The sequence below is a fragment of the Crocodylus porosus genome, unplaced genomic scaffold (assembly GCF_001723895.1).
Source record: "Crocodylus porosus isolate Cpor-Errol unplaced genomic scaffold, CroPor_comp1, whole genome shotgun sequence".
In the NCBI taxonomy this organism is placed as follows: domain Eukaryota; kingdom Metazoa; phylum Chordata; order Crocodylia; family Crocodylidae; genus Crocodylus; species Crocodylus porosus.
In genome coordinates, this window is record NW_017728925.1 from 4,719,579 (window position 1) to 4,740,134 (window position 20,556).

A 20,556-nucleotide genomic window follows, 5' to 3' on the forward strand; every position below is an offset into this window, starting at 1 on the left:
ATGTGTATGCATGCTATGTGCACACAAAATGGTTAATATTTACATAACAGTACTTCTAGCACCAGTGTCCTGGCTACAGTCAACAAGTGAAATTATATTGTAATGATGTCATGCTTGTAACTAAATAGTCGATTGGGGGGTTTTGATTAGCGTAATTTCTACACAGCCAGATAACGAAATTAGCTTTCTCCTGTTCACTCATGCAGTTGAAAATAGTAAATTGAAATTAATCCTTTCATCTTGACAAAATCAGTTTTTTCAGTCTCATTCCTGGACCTTTTTGTCCAAGTTCTGGTTCAAGGCTCATGATCTAGCCCACTTTTCACTGCAGCAACACTGCAGAAAGTTACAGAGCCAGTTTAACCAGCTACTTGAAGATCCTTCCAGCATACGGTGAATTTCTGGGTAGTAAAGAAAAGGGAGCCTTTGTCTGGTAATCACCAAGGGTTGTATCTCGCATAACTTACAAGAACCTCAAGGCTGATCTAATTTGCATTTAGATCCCAAAACTGCTTTAGAGTTAAGACCAAGAGACATGAGTGGAGCACTGAATTGGAAGTTTTCCATGGATAAAGAGAATACATCAACGCTCAGGCACCTTTATCCATTACTTTCCCCCTTCATTGATATTTATTAGAATTTGTAATAACTAAGTGGAAAAACAAATCGAAGAGCAAAGATGTTCAGACTTTTCCAGAGAGCTTAAGTCATGGTACTAGCAACATTTTACGAATACTTCACGGTCACTTTCCATGGGTGAAGACACTTCTACAAGGGGTAGAGGCACCTGAGACTTAAGCTCCTTCCGTAAGTTATGGGCCTGATACAGAAATTATTGAACAAAGATTTCTGGCCTGTGTTAGGCAAGAAGGCAGAGTAGATAATAATAATGGCCCCATCTGGCTTTAAAACCCATGAATCTGTGAATTACGAAGTTTCAGAATCTCATTCATTTTATAAAAAAAGGTTCAGAGGAGACGAACAGTGACTGCACTAAGAGCAAAAGCACGTTAACTGAATCCTTCTGGAACTTGGTGTGCTTGTATGATTGTGTTTATATGCATGTATGTGTGCACGTGTGGGTTTATGTTGTCCCTTCCTTGTTTAGGCTTCTTTTAGTTTTGTCCCCCTAGAATCAAACATGGCAGTTGGGGTTCACTCTGGGAACATATAAACTTATTCTTACATCTTACTGCAGGACCTGCTGTCATGTGTAAAATGAGAAGAGGGAGAGGAGGTGGGAATAGATTAAAGAACAGCCCAGGAGACTGTCATAAAAAACGTGTCTGTGTCAGAGTAATCAACCACAGCATTCAGATGCTTTTGCATCTGCTTGAAATGATGGATTGAGATAGAAGAGTCTACTTTTGTTTCACTTCCTCTCCATTGGGTTTCCAGCTACCATCAAGGCCAGAGCTGTTTGGGATTTTTTTTTTTTTTTTTTACTTGTTTGATTACATTTGTCCTTTGTACGTGACTTATTTAAATGAATTGGTCTCACTTTCCATAAACAGAATAAGTTTGTCCTGTCTGAGCCTGTTAGGTTTATTTTGATTCCCAATGACATGAAAGAAAGTTTTCCTTTTCTTTCCTTTTCCGAAGTTGCCAGTGAAGCTGATACAGTCCATACCAGTAGAGACTCCTAATTCATGTTAACACTATTCCCTTCTACAGAGCCTTCCGTCAAGGAATTACAAGTATTTGATACATGTTCGATAAGCCCCCGGATGCTCCATGCCTTGAGTCTAACCAGGGGTGCCTGGAGTTTAAATAGGTTGAGAACCACTGAATTACAGAAAAAGGGATTTAGCTGTCTGACAGTATACCTTGCAAACAAGGAATGTGGTTATCTAGGCAAGCTTAAAGGAACTTTATGAAGAGGTAGTAATGCATATTTTTACTCCTGTACACAAGCAGGCAATAGACAGAGGAGTTAGTTTGTAACAGAATCTGATAACACTATTCAAACTAGAACTTAAATGGCTAGAGAGGGTCTGTACTGTTGCTTTGACATGCTGCTCAGTGAAAGGGCACTCAGTGGTCTGATTAGCTTTGATGGTGTATTCTCCTGGGGTCAAAGCTACTTGCTCACCCTTACACTGTAATTTTGTCCCCACCTGCAGGAGTGCTACAGGGGAAGGCTGGCATGAGATCATGTTGTCATGCCTCAGTAACAGAGCCTGCGATCCACGATCTGGCCTCACCAAAGATGAATGTGGAAGTGACTTTGCCTATTTTTACTTTGTCTCTTTCATCTTCCTCTGCTCCTTTCTGGTAAGTCAATCCCACCCTTTTATTTCCTTCCACATTAGCAAGCTGCAGGCTTTACATCAGTCCTCCCTAACTCCGCTGGTTCCCTTCCCACTTAACACAGAGCAGGTCCCTCTTGCCCTCTCTGTATCCTTGTTTCCTGCTGCTCTCTAATTATGATTTATACAACATTAAAAGACAATTCCATTAAAAAGCATTTATTATCATAGTGATAAAACCCCTGTAATACCCAAAGAGATAATTTAGTAATTAGTTTAATGTGAAGGTCTTCATCTTTCTCCCGGTGGGGGGTCTCCTTTTTTGAATTAAACATTAATCTGTTTTGTCTCAACTCATAAAAGGTCTTTTGAAGAATGGGATTGGGAATGGGGAGGGGCTCAGAGCAGAAGGGATGCCATTGATTCTGAATTGCTTTAAGAAACATTTGGCAAAGCACTGTGTTCGTGTTCGTGTGATGGTTTGGGCTGCTGCTACTTTATTCATTCTTTTTTTTTTTTTTTAATAAATAAAATGACCATCATTTTCCAGTGGTGACTGTTGGGAAATCTTCAGGCACAAAAGTGAAAAGAACACACAGATCTACTGAACTTGAGTCAGGTCATAGTTTTTCAGGCAGGACTAACAATGATCTTTTAACTAGTGCTACCATGTTTTGCAAAACTCTTTTCATTCTTGGGGCCTGTTTCCCCATTCTGAGACACAGGAGAACTCGGTAAAAAAAAAAAGAATAACCACAGAAACTGAAGGAATAAAAATCATAGCTTTGAACTTTACCAAAACCAAATGTGTTGTCCCCTACATATGACTCCTGACTGTATTCTAGAACACAGAAATGAGCTTCCTGTAAGTTAAGATCTGTTTATGAGTCAGAATTCCTAAATATAGTTCATCCCTGCTACCCACAGAAATATCCTTATGGGAAAATTAACTTCAAATGGCAAAGGGACATACCACCTCAGAGAAATGGTCACCATTGGGTCCCTTGGCCAGCTGGCACCCTCTTCATGACATATGGCATATGACACCTTCCTGCAAGTATTAAAATTCTTAGAACCCTGCAAATTTATAAAAAGTTATGGCTCCATTTACAGATTCCTTTAGAACTCCAGCACTGTAAAGCACAAATCTTTCCTTATACAAATCCCTAATCTAGCATTAGAAAATCTCTGTGTTATTTTAAAGTCCATTAACTTTCTTACAGTTTCTTTTTTCCCCCCCCCCCAATGAAAAAAAAAAAAATCTTGCCAAATCCCATTGACTTCCACACCCAAAGAAGAGTAGCAAAATTGGGGGCTGCTGCACATCTGTGTAATATGCAGCCCTGCATGAATTTATTCTTTGAGTCAGTGCTCCCAGGAGTGTTACGGGACTACACCCTTAGTTCATTGGCAGGGAATGCAAAGAGCCCACAAGGTAGGATTAAGTAAGGGAGGCCAAAGCACTCCAAAAATAGACTGTGAAAAGCAAAGCAGCTGGAGTGTTACTGGACAGACCTGTAACTCTCTGGAGCTGTAACTTTTTAAAATGCCTTTGGCACTTCATTGCAATAAAACATGTGGTTCCCCACAAATGATTAAATCGTTTAGAGCAGCAGGCTTGCCAGCAGGGTGTGGGTTTATGATTTGTTAGATCTTGTTACATCATAGATTTGGGGGAAATTATGTAACTTATTTGTTTTTCATGTTGTTTTAGATTCTTTATAGGTGTCCAGTCTGACGTCGTATTCCCTCTTTAATTTACACCCTTTTACGAATGGAATGAAAAAAATGTGGCCACTTTAGAAGCTGCTATATAGCAGGCAAATAAAACCTATATAGGCCCAGGCTATGATTTGGAGGAATACAGAACACCCAGGTGGGACAAAAATGTCTCAGAGTTTCCTAGTGTACAGAGGGATTTTAGCTGCTGAATCAGAAATCCTGCCACAGAACTTCAGAGCATAGTACAGAGGAAAACTGAATTCTGTTCTTGGCATTATTATTGAGTAAAATCACTTCACCTTTCTCTGCCTCAGTTTTCCAACTTAGTTAGTGAAGCCATTTAGTGAGTTCTTTGAGGTACCTACCTGGATGAAGTTTGAATTCATATTAGAATTGTTCATTAGCACGGCGTTAAATTAGAGTTTCTAGTTGTCTTTATTAGTGGCTCTTGAATTAATGGCAACAACACATCGTATGCACAAACAACCACCAAAATCCATACCCCTCACCCAGCCAAGAATACCGAGTAGACTCCAGATCCTTTTAAATTACACAAATGCAAACCCCAAACTTAATTGTCTGATTTCATTTTAATGACTTGCAGATGCTGCTCAGCTGGAGACATCTAAATTCAGTTTAATTTTGTTGATCACAGCCAGTGAACTTGCAAACTGCTCCTCTGCAGTGTTTTGTTTTCTCAATGTAATGCCAATAGGCAGCACCTACATCCGAATATCAACACTGCTCTGTGAACAGAACAGAAAGAAATACAGAACGCTGCCCTGTGCCAGTCAGGTCATTATGCAGCACAGGGGCATCAGCTTCATCTTCTCCATGAGGGACTAACATGTTCTTACCTCCCTTTATGACTTCCTTATTTTAGGATGACCTTCCTATTCCTGTTGCAGCCTGACTCACTCCCACTGAAGTATGGTTGGAGTGTTGTAGCCACGAGGGTCCAGGAATGCCACTGAAGTCATTTTGATTGTCTCCATTGACTTGAATAGCAGTAGGACTAGAGTCTTGTGTAGGAGGAATAGTTGCTATCCTGCAAGTTACGGCATTCCCATTGTGAGCAAAGGTTTCTTGTGTGCTCTGCCTTTCATCTCAGGGGTCATTTGAGCATGCTAATCTTTAAGATGCTAAGAGTGGACACTCGGATGCAAGATACTTTTTCTTAGCTACTTTGTCTTGATTTCCTTTGCTCTGAGAAGCACTAAGAAATGTTTTCAGGAGAGGAACTGGGAGGTCATGGGGTCACTGACTGGAGCACCTGTGCACCTTCTGCTGGCCTGATGAATAAAGAAATGATGTTTCTCAACACACACTCAGTGAGTCACATTGAACCAGGTGTGCCCTGGATTGTATCAGGCAGCATAACTGCATTGGTAATGGAGAAAAGTGTCTGATTAAAATAATAAATATGCAGTGAGTTTCACATTGGTGACAGGTTCTGGGTTAGCAGCCTTGTCAGACAAACTGCTCCCGTCATCCACTGAAGTCAGTAGAATGGGCAGCAGTGTCCCAGTTTCCTGCCGCATACTTCAATCATGACATACAGGAGCTGTCGCTACAAAATAAGAGGATGGTTCGCTCTCCAAGGTGCATTCAGCCCTTGACCTCTCTGCTGAGGATGTCGTAAAGAAACATAATTAGTGCCTTTGGTAGTTTTGCAGGCTTTTGATGTAGACACCTGAGTGCTGGAGTTAGACAAGCTACTCTTATCCTCCCAAATAACTTTAACACTGCCAGGATAGAGCTGAGTATTGGGTGACCCTGGGGCCATGCCCAGGCCACAAACTTATGTCCAGCAGCACTGCCCTCAAACCTGCCGTGCTGCTTTGGGCACACTAATGCCCCAGTGAGAAGCATTGTAGCTGCGTTGCCACAGCACTGAGGTGGGAAATGCTGAGATAAGTTTTTGTTGAGGGGATGCTTGTGGATTAAGGGGGTACTGCTGTATGTTGGAGGAAGGGATTTAGATCTTATTAAAGGGATGGGGGAGGAGGATAGAAGGAGTGCCTCATATTATCCCTTGCTTCTCAGTCATCTTGCACCATGCTCTGCTTTTGCAATGAGACTACTATAAAAGGGTACTGTCTTCAGCCTCTGGAGTAAGAAATGGTGAGACTCTCCTAAGGTGCTTGGGGTTTTAAAATGGCTGTGGAGGTGCTTTAACTAAAGCTCATTTGGCAAGCTTTAGTTAAAGTGCCCCCATGGCCATTTAAAAATGTGGGGGTGCTGTACTTAATACACAGGACAGTGAGGCAATTCACTCATTTACGTTCTAATTAGAATGTGGAGCAGACTCGATTAATCTAATTAGAAGACAAACGGGCAAGTCTGTAGGCAGCCATATTGCTGTGCCATTCTCAGTGAACCAGAACTGACTACTTTAAGCCCCAAAGGAAGTGATATCCAGTAGGGCTGTGCAAAACAGGCCCTATTCAATTCGGATTTGGCCCGAATCAGGGACAGTGATTTGATCCGTTGATTCAGATCACTTTCCCCGATTCGATTTGGCCAAATCCAGATCTGAAGTTTCGATGCTGATTCAGTGAATCAGCGATTCAAACACAGGCACACCTTTAAAAGTTGTTTTTCTACATACCTTAAGGTAGCAATGTGACTCATGATCACTGTGGTGCTGGGGCACATCTCAAAGGAGCATGGGGGGCTCTCCAGCATGCTCAGCAGTGAACCCAGAAGTACTTCCGGGTCTGCCGGGAGCACGCTGGGGGCCCCCTGGCTTGGCAGTCAGCCGTGGGGAGATCCCAGGTGCCCCTTCCCAGATCCAGGAGGTACCAGTCACCAAGCAGGGGGGTGGGGGGCGCATGAGGGCCCCCAGCACGCTCCCCTGTGGACCCAGAAGTGCTGCTGGTCCACTTCCAGGTCTGCTGCTGAGCGTGCTGGGGGGCCCCCTGCACTTGTGTGGGATACTTCGTACGCCCCAGCACTGCAGCGTTCATGAGCTGCCTGCTACCTTGAGATACGTAGAAAAAACATTTAAAGCTGTGTCTATGTCCGAATCACTGAATCTGTCCAAATCGCTCCGAATCGATTTGGAGAGATTAAAGGGTCCTTTGATTTCAATTCAGATTCGGGGATTCAGCCGCCAAATCAGGCCGAATCTTCACCAAATTGAATCAGGGACTGAAGCTTTGCACAGCAATAATATCTGGTTCTTTCTGACCAAAAGGATGGGTAACGACTAGAATGTAGGAACCACAATTTCTGCTAAGCAAAAGTGTTCTCAGCTTACAGCTTTATTATTCTACCATTTGCGGTTTGCATCTTAAATTGAATCCATGAGGTAAAAGGCAAGTTTCTTTTTTCCCTTCCCCTTTTCCTCCTGTGCAGATGTTGAACCTGTTTGTGGCTGTAATCATGGACAACTTTGAGTACCTGACACGAGACTCTTCCATCCTAGGACCCCATCACCTGGATGAGTTTGTTCGTGTCTGGGCTGAATATGACCCAGCTGCCTGGTATGTATGTAGCATATGTGAAGCACACACACACACGCGCGCACACACACACACGCACTGTTTTAATGAGAATACAACTCCATGAGAAAAAATTCCAGAGATCAAAATAACTGGGGCGGTAAATGTTACAACTCAGATTCACTGTGCAATTGAGATTAACAAACCTGATGTCATTCCAAGGGAATTTCCTTTTAAAACTGACCTGAGTGAAAAAGAAAGAAAAAAGACCCTTAAAATTGCCAGATGCAAATGATCCTGGAAAAGGTGTTGATTGTCTCTGAAAACAAAACTGAATCCCTTTGTTTTTTCTTCTTTTCAGTAAAAGATAAAAAATATGCTGAATATTACACATCAGCAATTTAGATGTTACTTAGAATTAAGATTCATAAACGTGGTCAAAAACATCTTAGTTATGTAGCTGTTGTTTAGTAGCCTGGGGGCATGTCTACATGTGATATTAGTGCAACACTAATCAGCTTAGTTCATTCCAGGGTTTATTGCTCCCAGGCGCTGCATTTACACGTGCACCTAGGATCATAGCACATTGAGCCGGGTCAGAGCAACCCCAGCTGACAGGGGGCTCGGGTGATCAGCCTGCCAGCCCAGGGCTGCTCTGGCCTGGCTCAGTGCACTGTGGAGGGACAGGCTGGGGCATAAGGATGCTTCAGTGTGGGGCTAGTTGGCAAGCAGCCCCTGGATTGAAGCACCCTCATGCCCCAGCCAGCTATGTTAGTGTCTACACGTGCATTGTGGTGCACCGAATAATGCCGCTGCAGGATAGTACTTGTGTTGAAAGTACTAACCTATGGTGGAGTTGATTAGTCTACTGCGGCCTAATAGCATTGCATGCGTAGACACTGAGACTTTACGGCAGAGCAACTCCGCAGTAAATGTCTTATGTATATGCACCCATAAAGTACCTTAATAATTCTAAAAGAAATACAGTGCAGAATGTATATGTCCTCAGGTAACAAAAAACTTGTGATGCCTTTCTTTTCACATTTCCCAGGTGCTATTTCTCCTTAGAAAGTGTGGACATGCTGCTCAACAGCACTTTGAGTCATCATTTACACCTGCACAAACCAAGTGTAGAATGTTACTAAACCAAGATCATCCACTTATTTACATCTATGATAGCATCTTATACCCACTTTGTGCAGGTGGACATGAGTACCCAAGATACAAGGTAGAGTTAAGTGATATGAGATTGTTAAAATAGCAAGGGTTTAGGTAATATATATAGTTTAGATCAGTGGTTCTCAACCAGGGTTCCACATCACCCTTAGATGCCATGCAGGTGTGAGGAGATAAGCAGAACTGTGCAGGCTCAGGCTTGCCCCTGTCTGGCCAGTTCTTCACCCCCATTGCCTAGCCCCTCTGCAAGGAGGTAAGCACTGGAATATATAAATTCATTTTTTAAATTGGGAAACATGTCTTGAGTCCAGTGAGGAGTGCCTTGAGTCCAAAAAAGGTTGAGAACTACTGGTTTAGATATATAGATCATTTTCATTTGAAAATTGTATTGTGATCCTAGAAACCTCCATCTAATGACCTCAGGTTACAGATGAGAGAGCTTTGATCTTTTCAGGAATATGTTGGTAGGTGGATAATGGCTGAAAGCTGAGACACATAAAACAATGATGAGAAGGACAATAAACAATAAGCCTCAGTTCTTGGAGCCTTTCAGTTCTTAGAGAATCTCGAAGAAAATGCCCTGGATGTACATGCTTGCTACAAGAGAGAGTGCTGTTCTCCCTGCTAGGAAGTGAGTTTCCAAATTAAATTTATCTTTGTTCTTATATTCAAAGACAATAGTGGGAAAACCTACAGATAATTGGCTGCAAACCTATAAAGTCCCATGTGGCAGGAAACTCTGAAGTAATAGGAGGAGACGAATATGTCATCGCAGACCAAAGAGTCAAAATGAAAATTGTAGAGTATAAAATGATCTGAGAGTTTGCTTTGGCAAAGTTGTCTCATTACCGTTTCTGAAATAAGGTTTACTTTAAAACATTGTACCGAATTTAAGGGCGAAAAGCATTCTGTCAAGTGTAGCCTCTGAATTTTGCATATTACTTTGTGTTGCCACCTTTTGAAAGCACAAGACAGTCTCTGCAGGGAGTTATAAAAAGATAAAGACCTATCTAAACCTGCATAAATCTTAAGGCTTTACATGCTTTGAGGTACAAGCAGAACAATTTCCCTCATCTTTTACAGGTTGGGGAAATTGTATGTGGGGCCAAATATTTTTTTACAAGCTCTCACCCCTTTGCCCCCTTTTTTTCCTGCCTTCCTCCCAATAAACCACCATGCAATATATTTCCTGTAAAATATCACTCTCTGAAGAATAAACGTCATTCCTGTATATGGACAAAACTGATTATAAAATGCTGCCTCCAGGCACTTTAAGCTTTTCACTCTGTTCATGCTCCCTCCCAACTAGAGATGAAGATGCAAGAGAAATATGCATAAACAGGGTGTTAAACTCCTTAGCTGGGATGCTGTTAAGTTGGTTCAAGTCACTCCTAACCTGATTTTCTTCAATGCAGTAACACTGATGCTTGACCTGATTTATCTTAATATTAAAAAGACTTCATTCATATAAATTGTGTGTACTTTACACCAAATTAACTGCATCCATATTGGGAGCTTGCATCTCTATAGCTAGATTTTAGTGAATGCAGGATTTCTCATACAGGCAAGTCTTTATTGAATGTCTGACAACCCATAAGTAGTTCTTTTCTTTGGTCAATCCAATCCTTTTTCTTACATCTGACAAAATAATTCAGAGACTGAAAATGTGGAAATATCCATTTTCCCTTTAATAAATAGACTTGGCTTCTATTAACCTCAGTGAGGGAAATTGCCTGTATGCAAGACAGAATAAATACAAAAACACTTCTCTTTAGATTCCAATTTTGAACCCATTGTGGGGATAAGGAAGATGCTAACTGAATGATCTGCTCAGTCTTTTTTTTTTTTTAAATCATTGCCAACCCCTGTTATTATATGATAATGTTTTCTGTCATGGGACAGGAATGACCCAGCTTGGGTTAAAGGTAGGTGGAGCACTTCTTAAGCATGGGCATTCATCCTGAGACCCGCTTCTAGTTTAGGGCAAAAACAGACTATTAGTTCATCTGGTCTGATCTCATGATGCTACACAGAATTACATTTTGTCCATTTACCTCTGTATTTATCCCAGTGCTTTGTGTCTGGCTACAGCTTTCAGCCATTAGTTCCTGCTGTTGCAGCTCTCCATAGTACAAGTATTTACATGACAAGTGGAATAAAAAACAATCAGAATAATATAATTGGCATGGAACAAGGCAATATAATCGAGTGGTTAGATCCAGGTGACCTGGATTATGTTTCTGCTTCTGTCACTGACTAACTTTGTGACTTTTTAGCAACTTCTGCATGTTCCAGTTTGTTCCCTATAAAATGAATACAACAATGCTTATCCACCTTGGTAAGCTATTTGAGATCCTCAGATGAAAGAGGCAGTGTGAGTGTAAAGTGCAGATATTTGCTATGTGTTTGGTATATGATTAACATTTTAAATAGATACATACATATATATAGATAGATAGATAGATCAGTATTCAGTGTCAACATATTTTTCTTGATTGTGTCCAGTTTTTGTTAAACCTTCCTGGGAAAACCTATTCAAAATGTTGTTGAGAGAAGAGTTAAAGAGGAAATATTCAAATTGTATTTTTGAAAAAAAAAATATTGTGCTAAGTAGTGGGTAGCTATGGTAATGTTTATGGATTCAAGGACTGTAAAAACATCAGATATCAGAGAGACGGGAGAGAGAGAGAGAGAAAGCTCCAAAACCTACCAGCTTGGTCCTAGGGGCAATGTATTGCATGTAAACCAATATTGAAAAATGTCAATCTCACCTTAACTATCAGTCAAGTTTAATCATTTAAAAGATTATCACCCTTGAATATTGGATTTTTGTCTTTCCTGTTTTCTTTAAAAACATATAAAGAAGGGCTGAAAGGTGCAGTATTTTTATCTTCTAAAAAGTCTTCTCCCTGAGTTCATTTTTTTTTTCTTAGAAATATTAATCATGTTGGGTCTTGTCTTCTTTTTTTAGCCAAATGCTTTCTTGAATGTCTAGAGATATGTTTCCATGATTATTTGAGCAAAATAATGTTTACAAAAACGAACAAAATAAAAGAGCACTCAAAATACATACAGATTTAAATAGTTTTAAAAAAAATCTCATCCTCTATTCTCTATCATGGTTCATTGCAGGGGTATTTATCATAAATCTGTTGGTTCTCAAGTCATACATATAATCTCCTTGGACTGACAAGATCTGTGGACTTGTCTCCACACAATGTTTTTTAGAGGTTTAACAATACTGGTTTAGAAATATTGGTAAATCTACTTAAAAAAACTTAGCCAATATAAATACTTCTTTATAAATTGGGCCCATAGAAGAGGTTACACAGAGGTGTAACAGGAAAATAATGCACCTAGACAGCACACAAGGTGAGCAGCAAGCCGTGGCATGGGCACAGTGTGTTCCGGAGCACAAAGGGTTCTGGGGACTGTAATCTGGGAAGACTAGCAAGTATGGCAGAAGGCCAATTTGGCTAAGCAGGGAACTCTTCAGTAAGCTAAAACACAATAAGGAAGTACAGAAGAAGTGGAAACGTGGATAAACAAATAGGGAGGAGTATAAAAGTATTGCTCAGGCATGCAGGGATGAAATCAGGAACTTCAAAGCACAATTAGGGTTGCAGCTAGGAAGGGACATGAAGGGTAGCAAGAAAGGTTTCTACAACTATGTCAGTAACAAGAGGAGGATCAAGGAAAGTCAAGGTCCTTTACTATGGGGGAGGCAACCTAGTGACAGAGGACGCAGAAAAGGTTGAAGTGCTCAGTGCCTTTTTTACCTCAGTTTTCACAGGCAAGTTCAGCTCCCAAACTACTGCACCAGGCAGCACAGTCTGGGGAGGAGCCAACACTGGTGAAAGAACAGGTTAGGGACTATTTAGAAAAGCTGGATGTGTACAAGTCCATGGGGCCAGACAAGATGCACCCGAGGGTGCTGAGGGAGTTGGCCAATGTGTTTGCAGAGCTACTGGCCATAATCATTGAAAACTCATGGCAATCAGGAGAGATCCCAGGTGATTGGAAAAGGGCAAACCTAGTGCCCATATTTAAGAAAAGGAAAAAGGAGGATCCAGGGAACTACAGACCAGTCAGCGTCACCTCAGTCCCTGGAAAAATCATTGAGCAGGTCCTCAAGAAATCCATTTCTAAGAACTGGAGAAGAGGATGATTAGGAACAGTCAGCATGGATTCACACCAAGGGCAAGTCGTGCTTGACCAACCTGATTGCCTTCTATGAAGAGATGACTGGCTCTGTGGATGAGGGGAGACCAATGGATGTGATATACCTTGAATTTAGCAAGGCTTTTGCTACAGTCTCCTACAACATTCTCACAAGCAAGCTAAGGAAACATAGGTTGGATGAATAAACTGTAAGGTGGATTGAAAACTGGCTGAATCATTGGACTCAAAGGGTAATACTCAATGCCTCAATGTCTAATTGGCAGCCAATATCAAGTGGAGTGCCCCAGGGGTCAGTCCTGGGGCCAGTTTTCTTCAATGTCTTCATCAATGACCTGGAAGATGGCCTAGAGTGCACCCTCAGCAAGTTTGCAGATGACACCAAGCTGGGGGGCTAGAGGGTAGGGCTAGGATTCAGAGAGATCTCAACAAATTGGAGGATTACGCCAAAAGAAACCTCGAAAGATTCAATAAGGAGAAGTGCAAAGTCCTGAATTTAGGATGGAATAATCCCATGCACTGACTGGTACAGGCTGGGGATGGACTGGCTGGGCAGCAGCTCTGCAGAAAAGGACCTGAGGGTTTCAGTGGACAATAAGCTGAGTATGAGCCAACGGTGTGCTCTTGTTGCCAAGAAGGCTAACGGCATCCTGGGCTGCATTGGTAGGGGTGTTTCCAGCAGATAGATGGAAGTGATTATTCCCCTCTATTCAGCACTGGTGAGGCCACATCTGCAGTACGGTGTCCAGTGTTGGCCCCCACAACAGAAAGGATGTGGACAAATTGGAGAGAGTCCAGTGGAGGGCAACAAAAATGGTTCGGGGGTTGGGGGATATGATTTATGAGGAGAGCCTGAGGGAACTGGGCTTATTTAGTCTGTAGAAGAGAAGACTAAGAGGGGTATTTAATAGTAGCCTTCAAGTACCTGAAGGCCCGTTCAAAAGAGGATGGAGCTAGATTGTTCTCAGCGGTGGCTGATAACAGAAAAAGGAGCAACGATCTCAAGTTGCAGCAAGGGAAGTTTAGGTTACATGTCAGGAAAAAATTTCTCCCTAGTAAAGCACTGGAACAGGTTACTACCCAGAGAGGTGGTGAAATCTCCATCTTTGGAGGTTTCTAAGACCTGGCTAGACAAAGCCTTGGCTGGGATGATCTAGTTGGGGATGGTCCTGCTTTGAGCAGGGGGTTGGACTAGATGTGACCTCCCGAGGTCCCTGCCAATCCTCATTTTCTATGATTCTATGAATTATAGCTCTGTAGAATAGCCGTGAATTTCACTGCTGCTGTGGTGAACTTTCACCGCATTTTTTGCACTGAAGCCCATATTGGGAGGGCAAAAAAATTGCCGGTTTCAGCAATTCAAAAAATGGGGTCAGTTCTCTCCCCAGCAGAAGTGAGCTTCCTTGCTGCTCAATGAAACTGTGGTTCCCAGAACACCTTGCATGACATGATACACATTGCCCATGCTGCCGCAGTTTGCAGTCAGGTAGTTCAAGCAGGGCACATCTACACAAGACACTACATTGCCACAGTGATGAGAAATGGTGATGTAGCACCAGCGAGCATGAACTGTGACGCGGACACTACTGTGCAGTAGCAACGGGCTCACCCACCTCACATTATGCAACTGAGATTACAACAGTTTAACTGTATTTGTTTCTAAATCAATATTGTGAAACTGCAATGAGCCCAAATTTTGAATGCAAAACAGATATTCAGCAACTTTGGAAATAGCCTGAATGCTTTCTTTATACGTCATAAAGAAGCCAAATGCAAGCCCAGTTTGCTTTTTTTCTGAGGTCAACCTGAGGCGCAGTACTGCTAGTCATTTAAATAATTTGATTAATTATAATTCAATAAATGAAGTTTTATAATCCTACTGCTAAGCTGAAAGCTATATTTTCCATATAGTATAATTTGCATTGGAATAGAAGAGGTAGCCTGATTTCAGATGTGAATAATGATTTCTCAGTTATCTCAGTCCTAACTACTCTCATAAGGCTCTCAACCTCTGGCCTGATTTTAAATCTCTTATTGTATTTCTGGGTCTGCCTACACTACAGTCATACAGTGTAGTTCAGACATGCTTAAGCTTTTCAAATGAGCAAGCTCATGTATCAGTCACAGTCTAGTTTCACGAGCATTGAGCATAGTGTGGGTTGCAAAACCTGCCCAAGAAGCTGGGCAAATATGAAGGCTTTTAATCTTTCCTGCTTCTGCAGCTAGGCTGCCATGAGTACCTAATTGGCTATGTCTACATTACATGTGTAGGCAGAGAAGTGACTCCAGTGTGGACATGCTCTAGAAATCATTAATATTGCATAGTAGGTTGGACTGTAATTGAAACAATTGTGTAGTTTTATGCTGTGACTGTCATAGAACAATAGGGAGTTCTCTCTCTCTCTCTCTTTCTCTAGCTCTGAATTAATTTGTCACTTGGAGCCTAAGCATCATCAAAACCTTTCTTTCTAGAGTGTGTTCTTCCTCTTAACCTGTACTATCCTCTGGTTTCTGTAGGAGAGTAAGCCTGTGGGGAGATGGCATCCCTCCATGCATTTGCTGTTATAACTTCTGATGTTTTCTTTCCAGTTGCCGGATTCATTATAAGGATATGTACAATTTGTTACGTGTTATTGCTCCACCCCTTGGCTTAGGAAAGAAGTGCCCTCATAGGGTGGCATACAAGGTTTGGAATTTCAGAGACTCCGTCCAGCTTTTTTCTTCTTTTCTTTTCTATTTTTTTTCTTTTTTACCCAAACTGCAAGTGCAAACAATACAAAAAAGATACTGGAACGTGACTAACCCGTTGCCTGAAAAGGAATGATTGACTGACTGCCCCACCCCCTTCCCTTGATGCATCTACTCCCACACCCCAGCTGGCTGGAGACAGGCAGCCTTATGAGACAGTGAATTCAAAAGCTTCCATCTTTCATGGTCTAGGTGGGAAGTTGTGGGGAAGAACCATAGATGAGCTGAGCTTTCCACTTATGCACGTGTACGCACACAGGGAGTAGAGAGAAAGAAGTGGCTTCTTATTATTTCCAAGGAATACTGGGGAAAAATATTTAGTGATATGGAGCATTTCTTTTGAGGTATTTAGCAGGTATTCAAGCTTCATTTTGAGTAGCTAACCTTTAAATGCTAATCCTTCCTGGGGAGTGTGGTCTAGTAGTCAGAAATATATAAGGTAACTCCATTCTATTCTGGAGTCGAAAGTTGTAGACTAGATGACATTTCCATAACAGTGCAGTGGTGATAACACTGTTTTTCCTATTTTGCCAGTGTTTCAGATTTACCAAGTGCAATTTGTGCATAACCAACTGGGAAAACCGACCAATGCAATGAATTTGTGTTCAATTGTTGGCAGTTCCCCGTGGAGGCTTAGTGTGGTACAAACACCTGTTATAACCAAACTCATGATCTGTGGGGATGGGGTAGCAGGTGTCAAGCCCCTGTACTCTCTAGTTTCTCTGACTGCACCCAAGTTAACAAGTTAGCTAGTGGATGTTATTAATGGGGGACGATTTATTGATGTGGTTTGAAGAAGAAATAGCCATGGGAGGGTGAAAAATATATCCTCTTCCTAGTACCTACATGCAGACGGGAGGTTGTCCTTGTTAGATTCAAATCTGTGTTGCTAAGGGAGCATCTCTGTGTTGGATGGGGTATCACAGAACTGCAGCTTTTTCTGTGAGTCACAGCACTCCTGGTCTGCCCACATGAAAAAGCAAAAAAAAAGGATTCTTCTTCTTCTTTCTCTTTTAGCCTTTAACCTAAATTGGAAGCAAAACTTCTTATCCACTAAACGGAAACAGAAGCATTTAATATAATGTACATCTCTGGCTGTCCCATAACTCTGCCTACCAGCTCTCCCTGGCATGGTGAATACAACCGTTTCTTTGACTTGAAGACTTGGAGAAAAAAAAAAAAGCAACCTCCCCTACCAAAAATAAGAACCTTCCCAACCTCTTTCCATGTGCATTAACTTGGACATCAATCATTCTGTACTGCTGCCACAGGGATTAAAGTGTCAAGTTTTAACCGTAGGCATGGGATTTCTCTGCAGTAAGGAGGAGATATCAGGGGGTTCAAAGGAATGGATGCCGAGAAATCCTTCAGTTTACCCTCTTTTTTCCCCCCTCTTTCCTAAGAAATCTGATTAACCAGATATGTTTTCTTGTCTGCTTTTTCCCTCCCCCCCACCCCATTTTCCCTGGTTTTGTTTCCCCTTTGTGTTGCTCCCTTTCTATTTATTTTATTTGTAAATTTTGGTTCTGGTTTGATTTCTGTGTCCTCCTGCTTTTGCCTCTCCCTCTCCCTTCGATTCCAAGCGGGCGCATCAGTTACACTGACATGTATGAGATGCTGAGACACATGTCCCCACCTCTAGGCCTGGGAAAGAAATGCCCTGCTCGAGTTGCTTATAAGGTAGACCATTCCCAAAAAACCCCCCCAAACCACCAGTGAAAGCTTCTTGTGCCATGGCTGAAGTGGGTGACATTTTCCTGTGACATTTTTGGTGTTCTTCTGAGTTCTTTCTGGCTCTTTATCTTCTTTCTAAGCAGACTGGATTGTAAACATTCCTTTTCTTGACAATGTTTTTTCAGTCATTGAATCTATAACACATCAGTTTGTCTTTCTAGCTATGTCTCCACCTCTCTATATAAATGTCTCTCTCTATCATTCTGCTTCCTTCCCAGTCCAGTTGGCATGCAGAGGGGACCACTAAGTAATTTGCCCCGCTGTTAAAACCCCCACTTAACTTTGTATGCCTTTTTGACTATCTACTCTGATAATTTTCTAGTTGTATGTTGTGGTTTTTTTTCCTTTTAATTAGATCAAAGTAATTAGGCAGGCAGTAATGTAGGAGGTAGCAAGTTATTAAATACAGATGACACCATAAGGGTTCTATAAATATACTTGTGGAAATAAATGAATTTCAATCAAATCATTTTGGTCAAAATTAAAAAAAGAAGTGGCTCAAACATATAATTTGCTCTAAACAAGGGTTTAATTAAACCACAAAACACATTACACTCAAAACTGTGCTAGCTGATACATTTTAGATACCACTAGCGTGGGAGGAATGATAGATCAGTGGGACCAAGCGTGTAAAGAGTAGGCCAGTAGTCCCACCAATTGACTCCCATTGGCTTCAGTGAAAGTTTTGCTGCCACCTTCACACCTGCATGAAGTGTGCAGGGGTGAAGGGTCGTAAGGAACTTCTCTTTATCTTAGGTTTCCATGGTCTCCGATGTGGGATTTTTAAAAACTTCCTGCATTGGCCCAACTCTGCTTCCATTAAAATTGATAGGAGCTTTACTGTTAACTGTATCAGAGACGCAAGTAGATCAGTACTGAGTCTAATTCCACCAATGCACATCCCCACCTTTGCTTTGTGTGACAGGTTGGAATGATTCTAGGTTATAGCAAACCTCTCTAGCATCGGATTTCTCATTTAAACCATGTGAAACTGTACGTTTGATTTGAGATCGGCCCAAACCCCACATCTAATTTCTTCCTGACTGCATTTTGGAAGATCTGAACTTCACTGTGACATTTCTTAGGGCAAATAATATCAACCTGCTTTCCACATGGCCCTTCCCTAGTGAACTGCGTTGAAGTTGCATAGAACATGAAATGGAAAAAAATAAAAATACTTGGCCTTGAAGAGTCTTTAGTGTGTGAATGGCCAGTTAGTTCATCTTGACATATTTCTGGCATAGAGGTCCAAAGAGACATGTGAATTATGGACACGAAATACCCCAAATGAAGTAAATAATATTAAGAGAACTGGCTACTTGGCAGACTTTACTGATTGGTAAATGTACACATTTTTAACCATTTACAATATTAATAAACTATGCATGCAACAATCCAAAGGATCAAAAATGGCCACTGGTTTTCAGTGCTTCCATTTTAGGGGCCAAAACACTCTTTGGTTCTGCTTTTTAAGTGTTGATCACCTGCAGGTCTCATTGACTGGGAATAGATTTGCAGCTCTTCAACACCTCTGACAATTAGATCATAGGTCTAACATTTGTAACCCAAAAGCAGCAACCACTTTTTAAAATGTTGACAGTCAATATATACTTTTAGGGTGCTTATGTGTATATCATGTGCACACATACTTATGCCCAAAACTCAGTGCTTTTGATTGTATTCTATTTTCTTAGCCTCATATAATAAAAAGAGACATTTTAAGAGGTTCACTGGCTGTTTTTAATTCTGTGTGGTTTAAAGTCTGCATGGTTTTGGTTTGACTGTTTGTTTTTTAACCTATGTATGCAGACTTTTTCCATACTGAGACCCTGGACACTTTTCTGCCTTCATTCTTCATGCAAGCTCTTTCCACGTTAGTATATCTAGATCCATTTTAACTTACCTTTATTTATATATGCCAATCCCACAGCATTTAGGTATTTGTTTTTAAATGCACCCTCTTGATCCCCCATCCTTAATTTTCACTCATCACTTAGCATCACTCCAGAGAGATGGGCAGGAGTATAACTGAGACCCATAAGCAGAGGTGGGATCAAGCACTGAAAGTCAGATTCAGATTGAGAATCTGTGTGTGTGGACAGGCACAATGTTTTCACTGGCATAATTTGCATTACGTTCATACAAAAAAAATAGTGGACAGATGACACACATCCCTGCCCCGGATTATTTTAGCTCAACTGGATAGAGAAAGGGTTGAAGGGGATAATATTCTGTTGGTGAAAGTTGGGTTGACTTAAGTTTAGCCTGTCTACTCTGATTCTGGGGTAGCTGGTTCCTAAATGCTCCCTCACCAATTAGCCATGAGGCAGTTATAGCTACCTGCTATATGCACTTCCCTGAGAGACCTGCACAACAATCTGTGATGGACCTCAGTGTAAATTATATTGTTAAAGGGCTGTCAGTTAATCACTGGTAACATGCACGATTAACACAAGAACCAATTAACATGTCAATTAAGCACATGGTTTTAGAGACAGCACCTGGGCTGTCCTGCCCCACTGCTGTCTCTGCTGCCTCCAAGCCACTCTGCAGGGCAGTGGTAGCAGTGCAGAGGAGCCATAGGGTAGCCTGGGCGCAGGCTCCAGGTGGCTGCAGCAGGAAGGAGGGGAAGGAGGGGCTCATGTGTGCACCCACGCATCCACCCCAATTGCCATCCAGGGCCCAGAGCAGCTAGGCTGGCAGTGCTGGGGATTCAGGGAAGGCAGTGCTGAGCTGCGGCAGGGCAGCCTGGCACCCTTGGGCCCCATGGCTCAGGCTCAGGGTAGGTTGGGACCTCTTGGGAGCTCCAGCATGAGCCACCTCCAGGCCCATGCATCCCTGGTCTGGGCCCTTAGGGAGTGGCAGCAACAGTGGCCCCATACCCTGCACCCCTGCAGAGGCAGCTGGGGTGGGGTGGGGTGGGGCTGCCTGGCATCCTCAGGCCCAAGGCCATTTGGGACCGCCTGGGACCTGCTAAGCCAGTATGTGGGGAAGTTTGGGCTGAGGCTGGAGCAGCTGTACCCCAGCCCAGGCGGCCCACAGCCATCACTGCTGGAGCAAGGGTGGGGTGAGCCCACTGCCACTGGGGCTGTGTTCAGGCAGGGGGCACACCCTGGCCCCATGGCAGCTCTGAGGAGATCCTGCTCAGATTGGGGATCCTTCCAGGGCATGTGGAGGTCCCCCCTCCCTGGACTCCATACCCTTGTGCAGGTACCCCCTCTCCCCATGCCCCAAACCACACACGCACACACACCCACAGCCCCCACACCTTCACAAATTCCCACCCCCACACCCACCCCTCA

The 20,556-nt window shown here is 42.3% G+C and overlaps 1 protein-coding gene across 4 annotated transcripts in view; it reads left to right on the top strand.

Annotated features, from left to right (window-relative positions):
• Positions 1-20,556, top strand: part of CACNA1B (calcium voltage-gated channel subunit alpha1 B) — a 475,064-nt gene that overhangs the window by 421,676 nt on the left and 32,832 nt on the right. For all 4 annotated transcript variants that reach the window (XM_019540610.1, XM_019540607.1, XM_019540608.1 and 1 more), the window contains 3 exons: positions 2,124-2,274; positions 7,332-7,459; positions 17,104-17,200. In XM_019540610.1, coding sequence (XP_019396155.1) covers positions 2,124-2,274; positions 7,332-7,459; positions 17,104-17,200 — 376 coding nt within the window. The remainder of the gene's footprint in view (positions 1-2,123; positions 2,275-7,331; positions 7,460-17,103; positions 17,201-20,556) is intronic.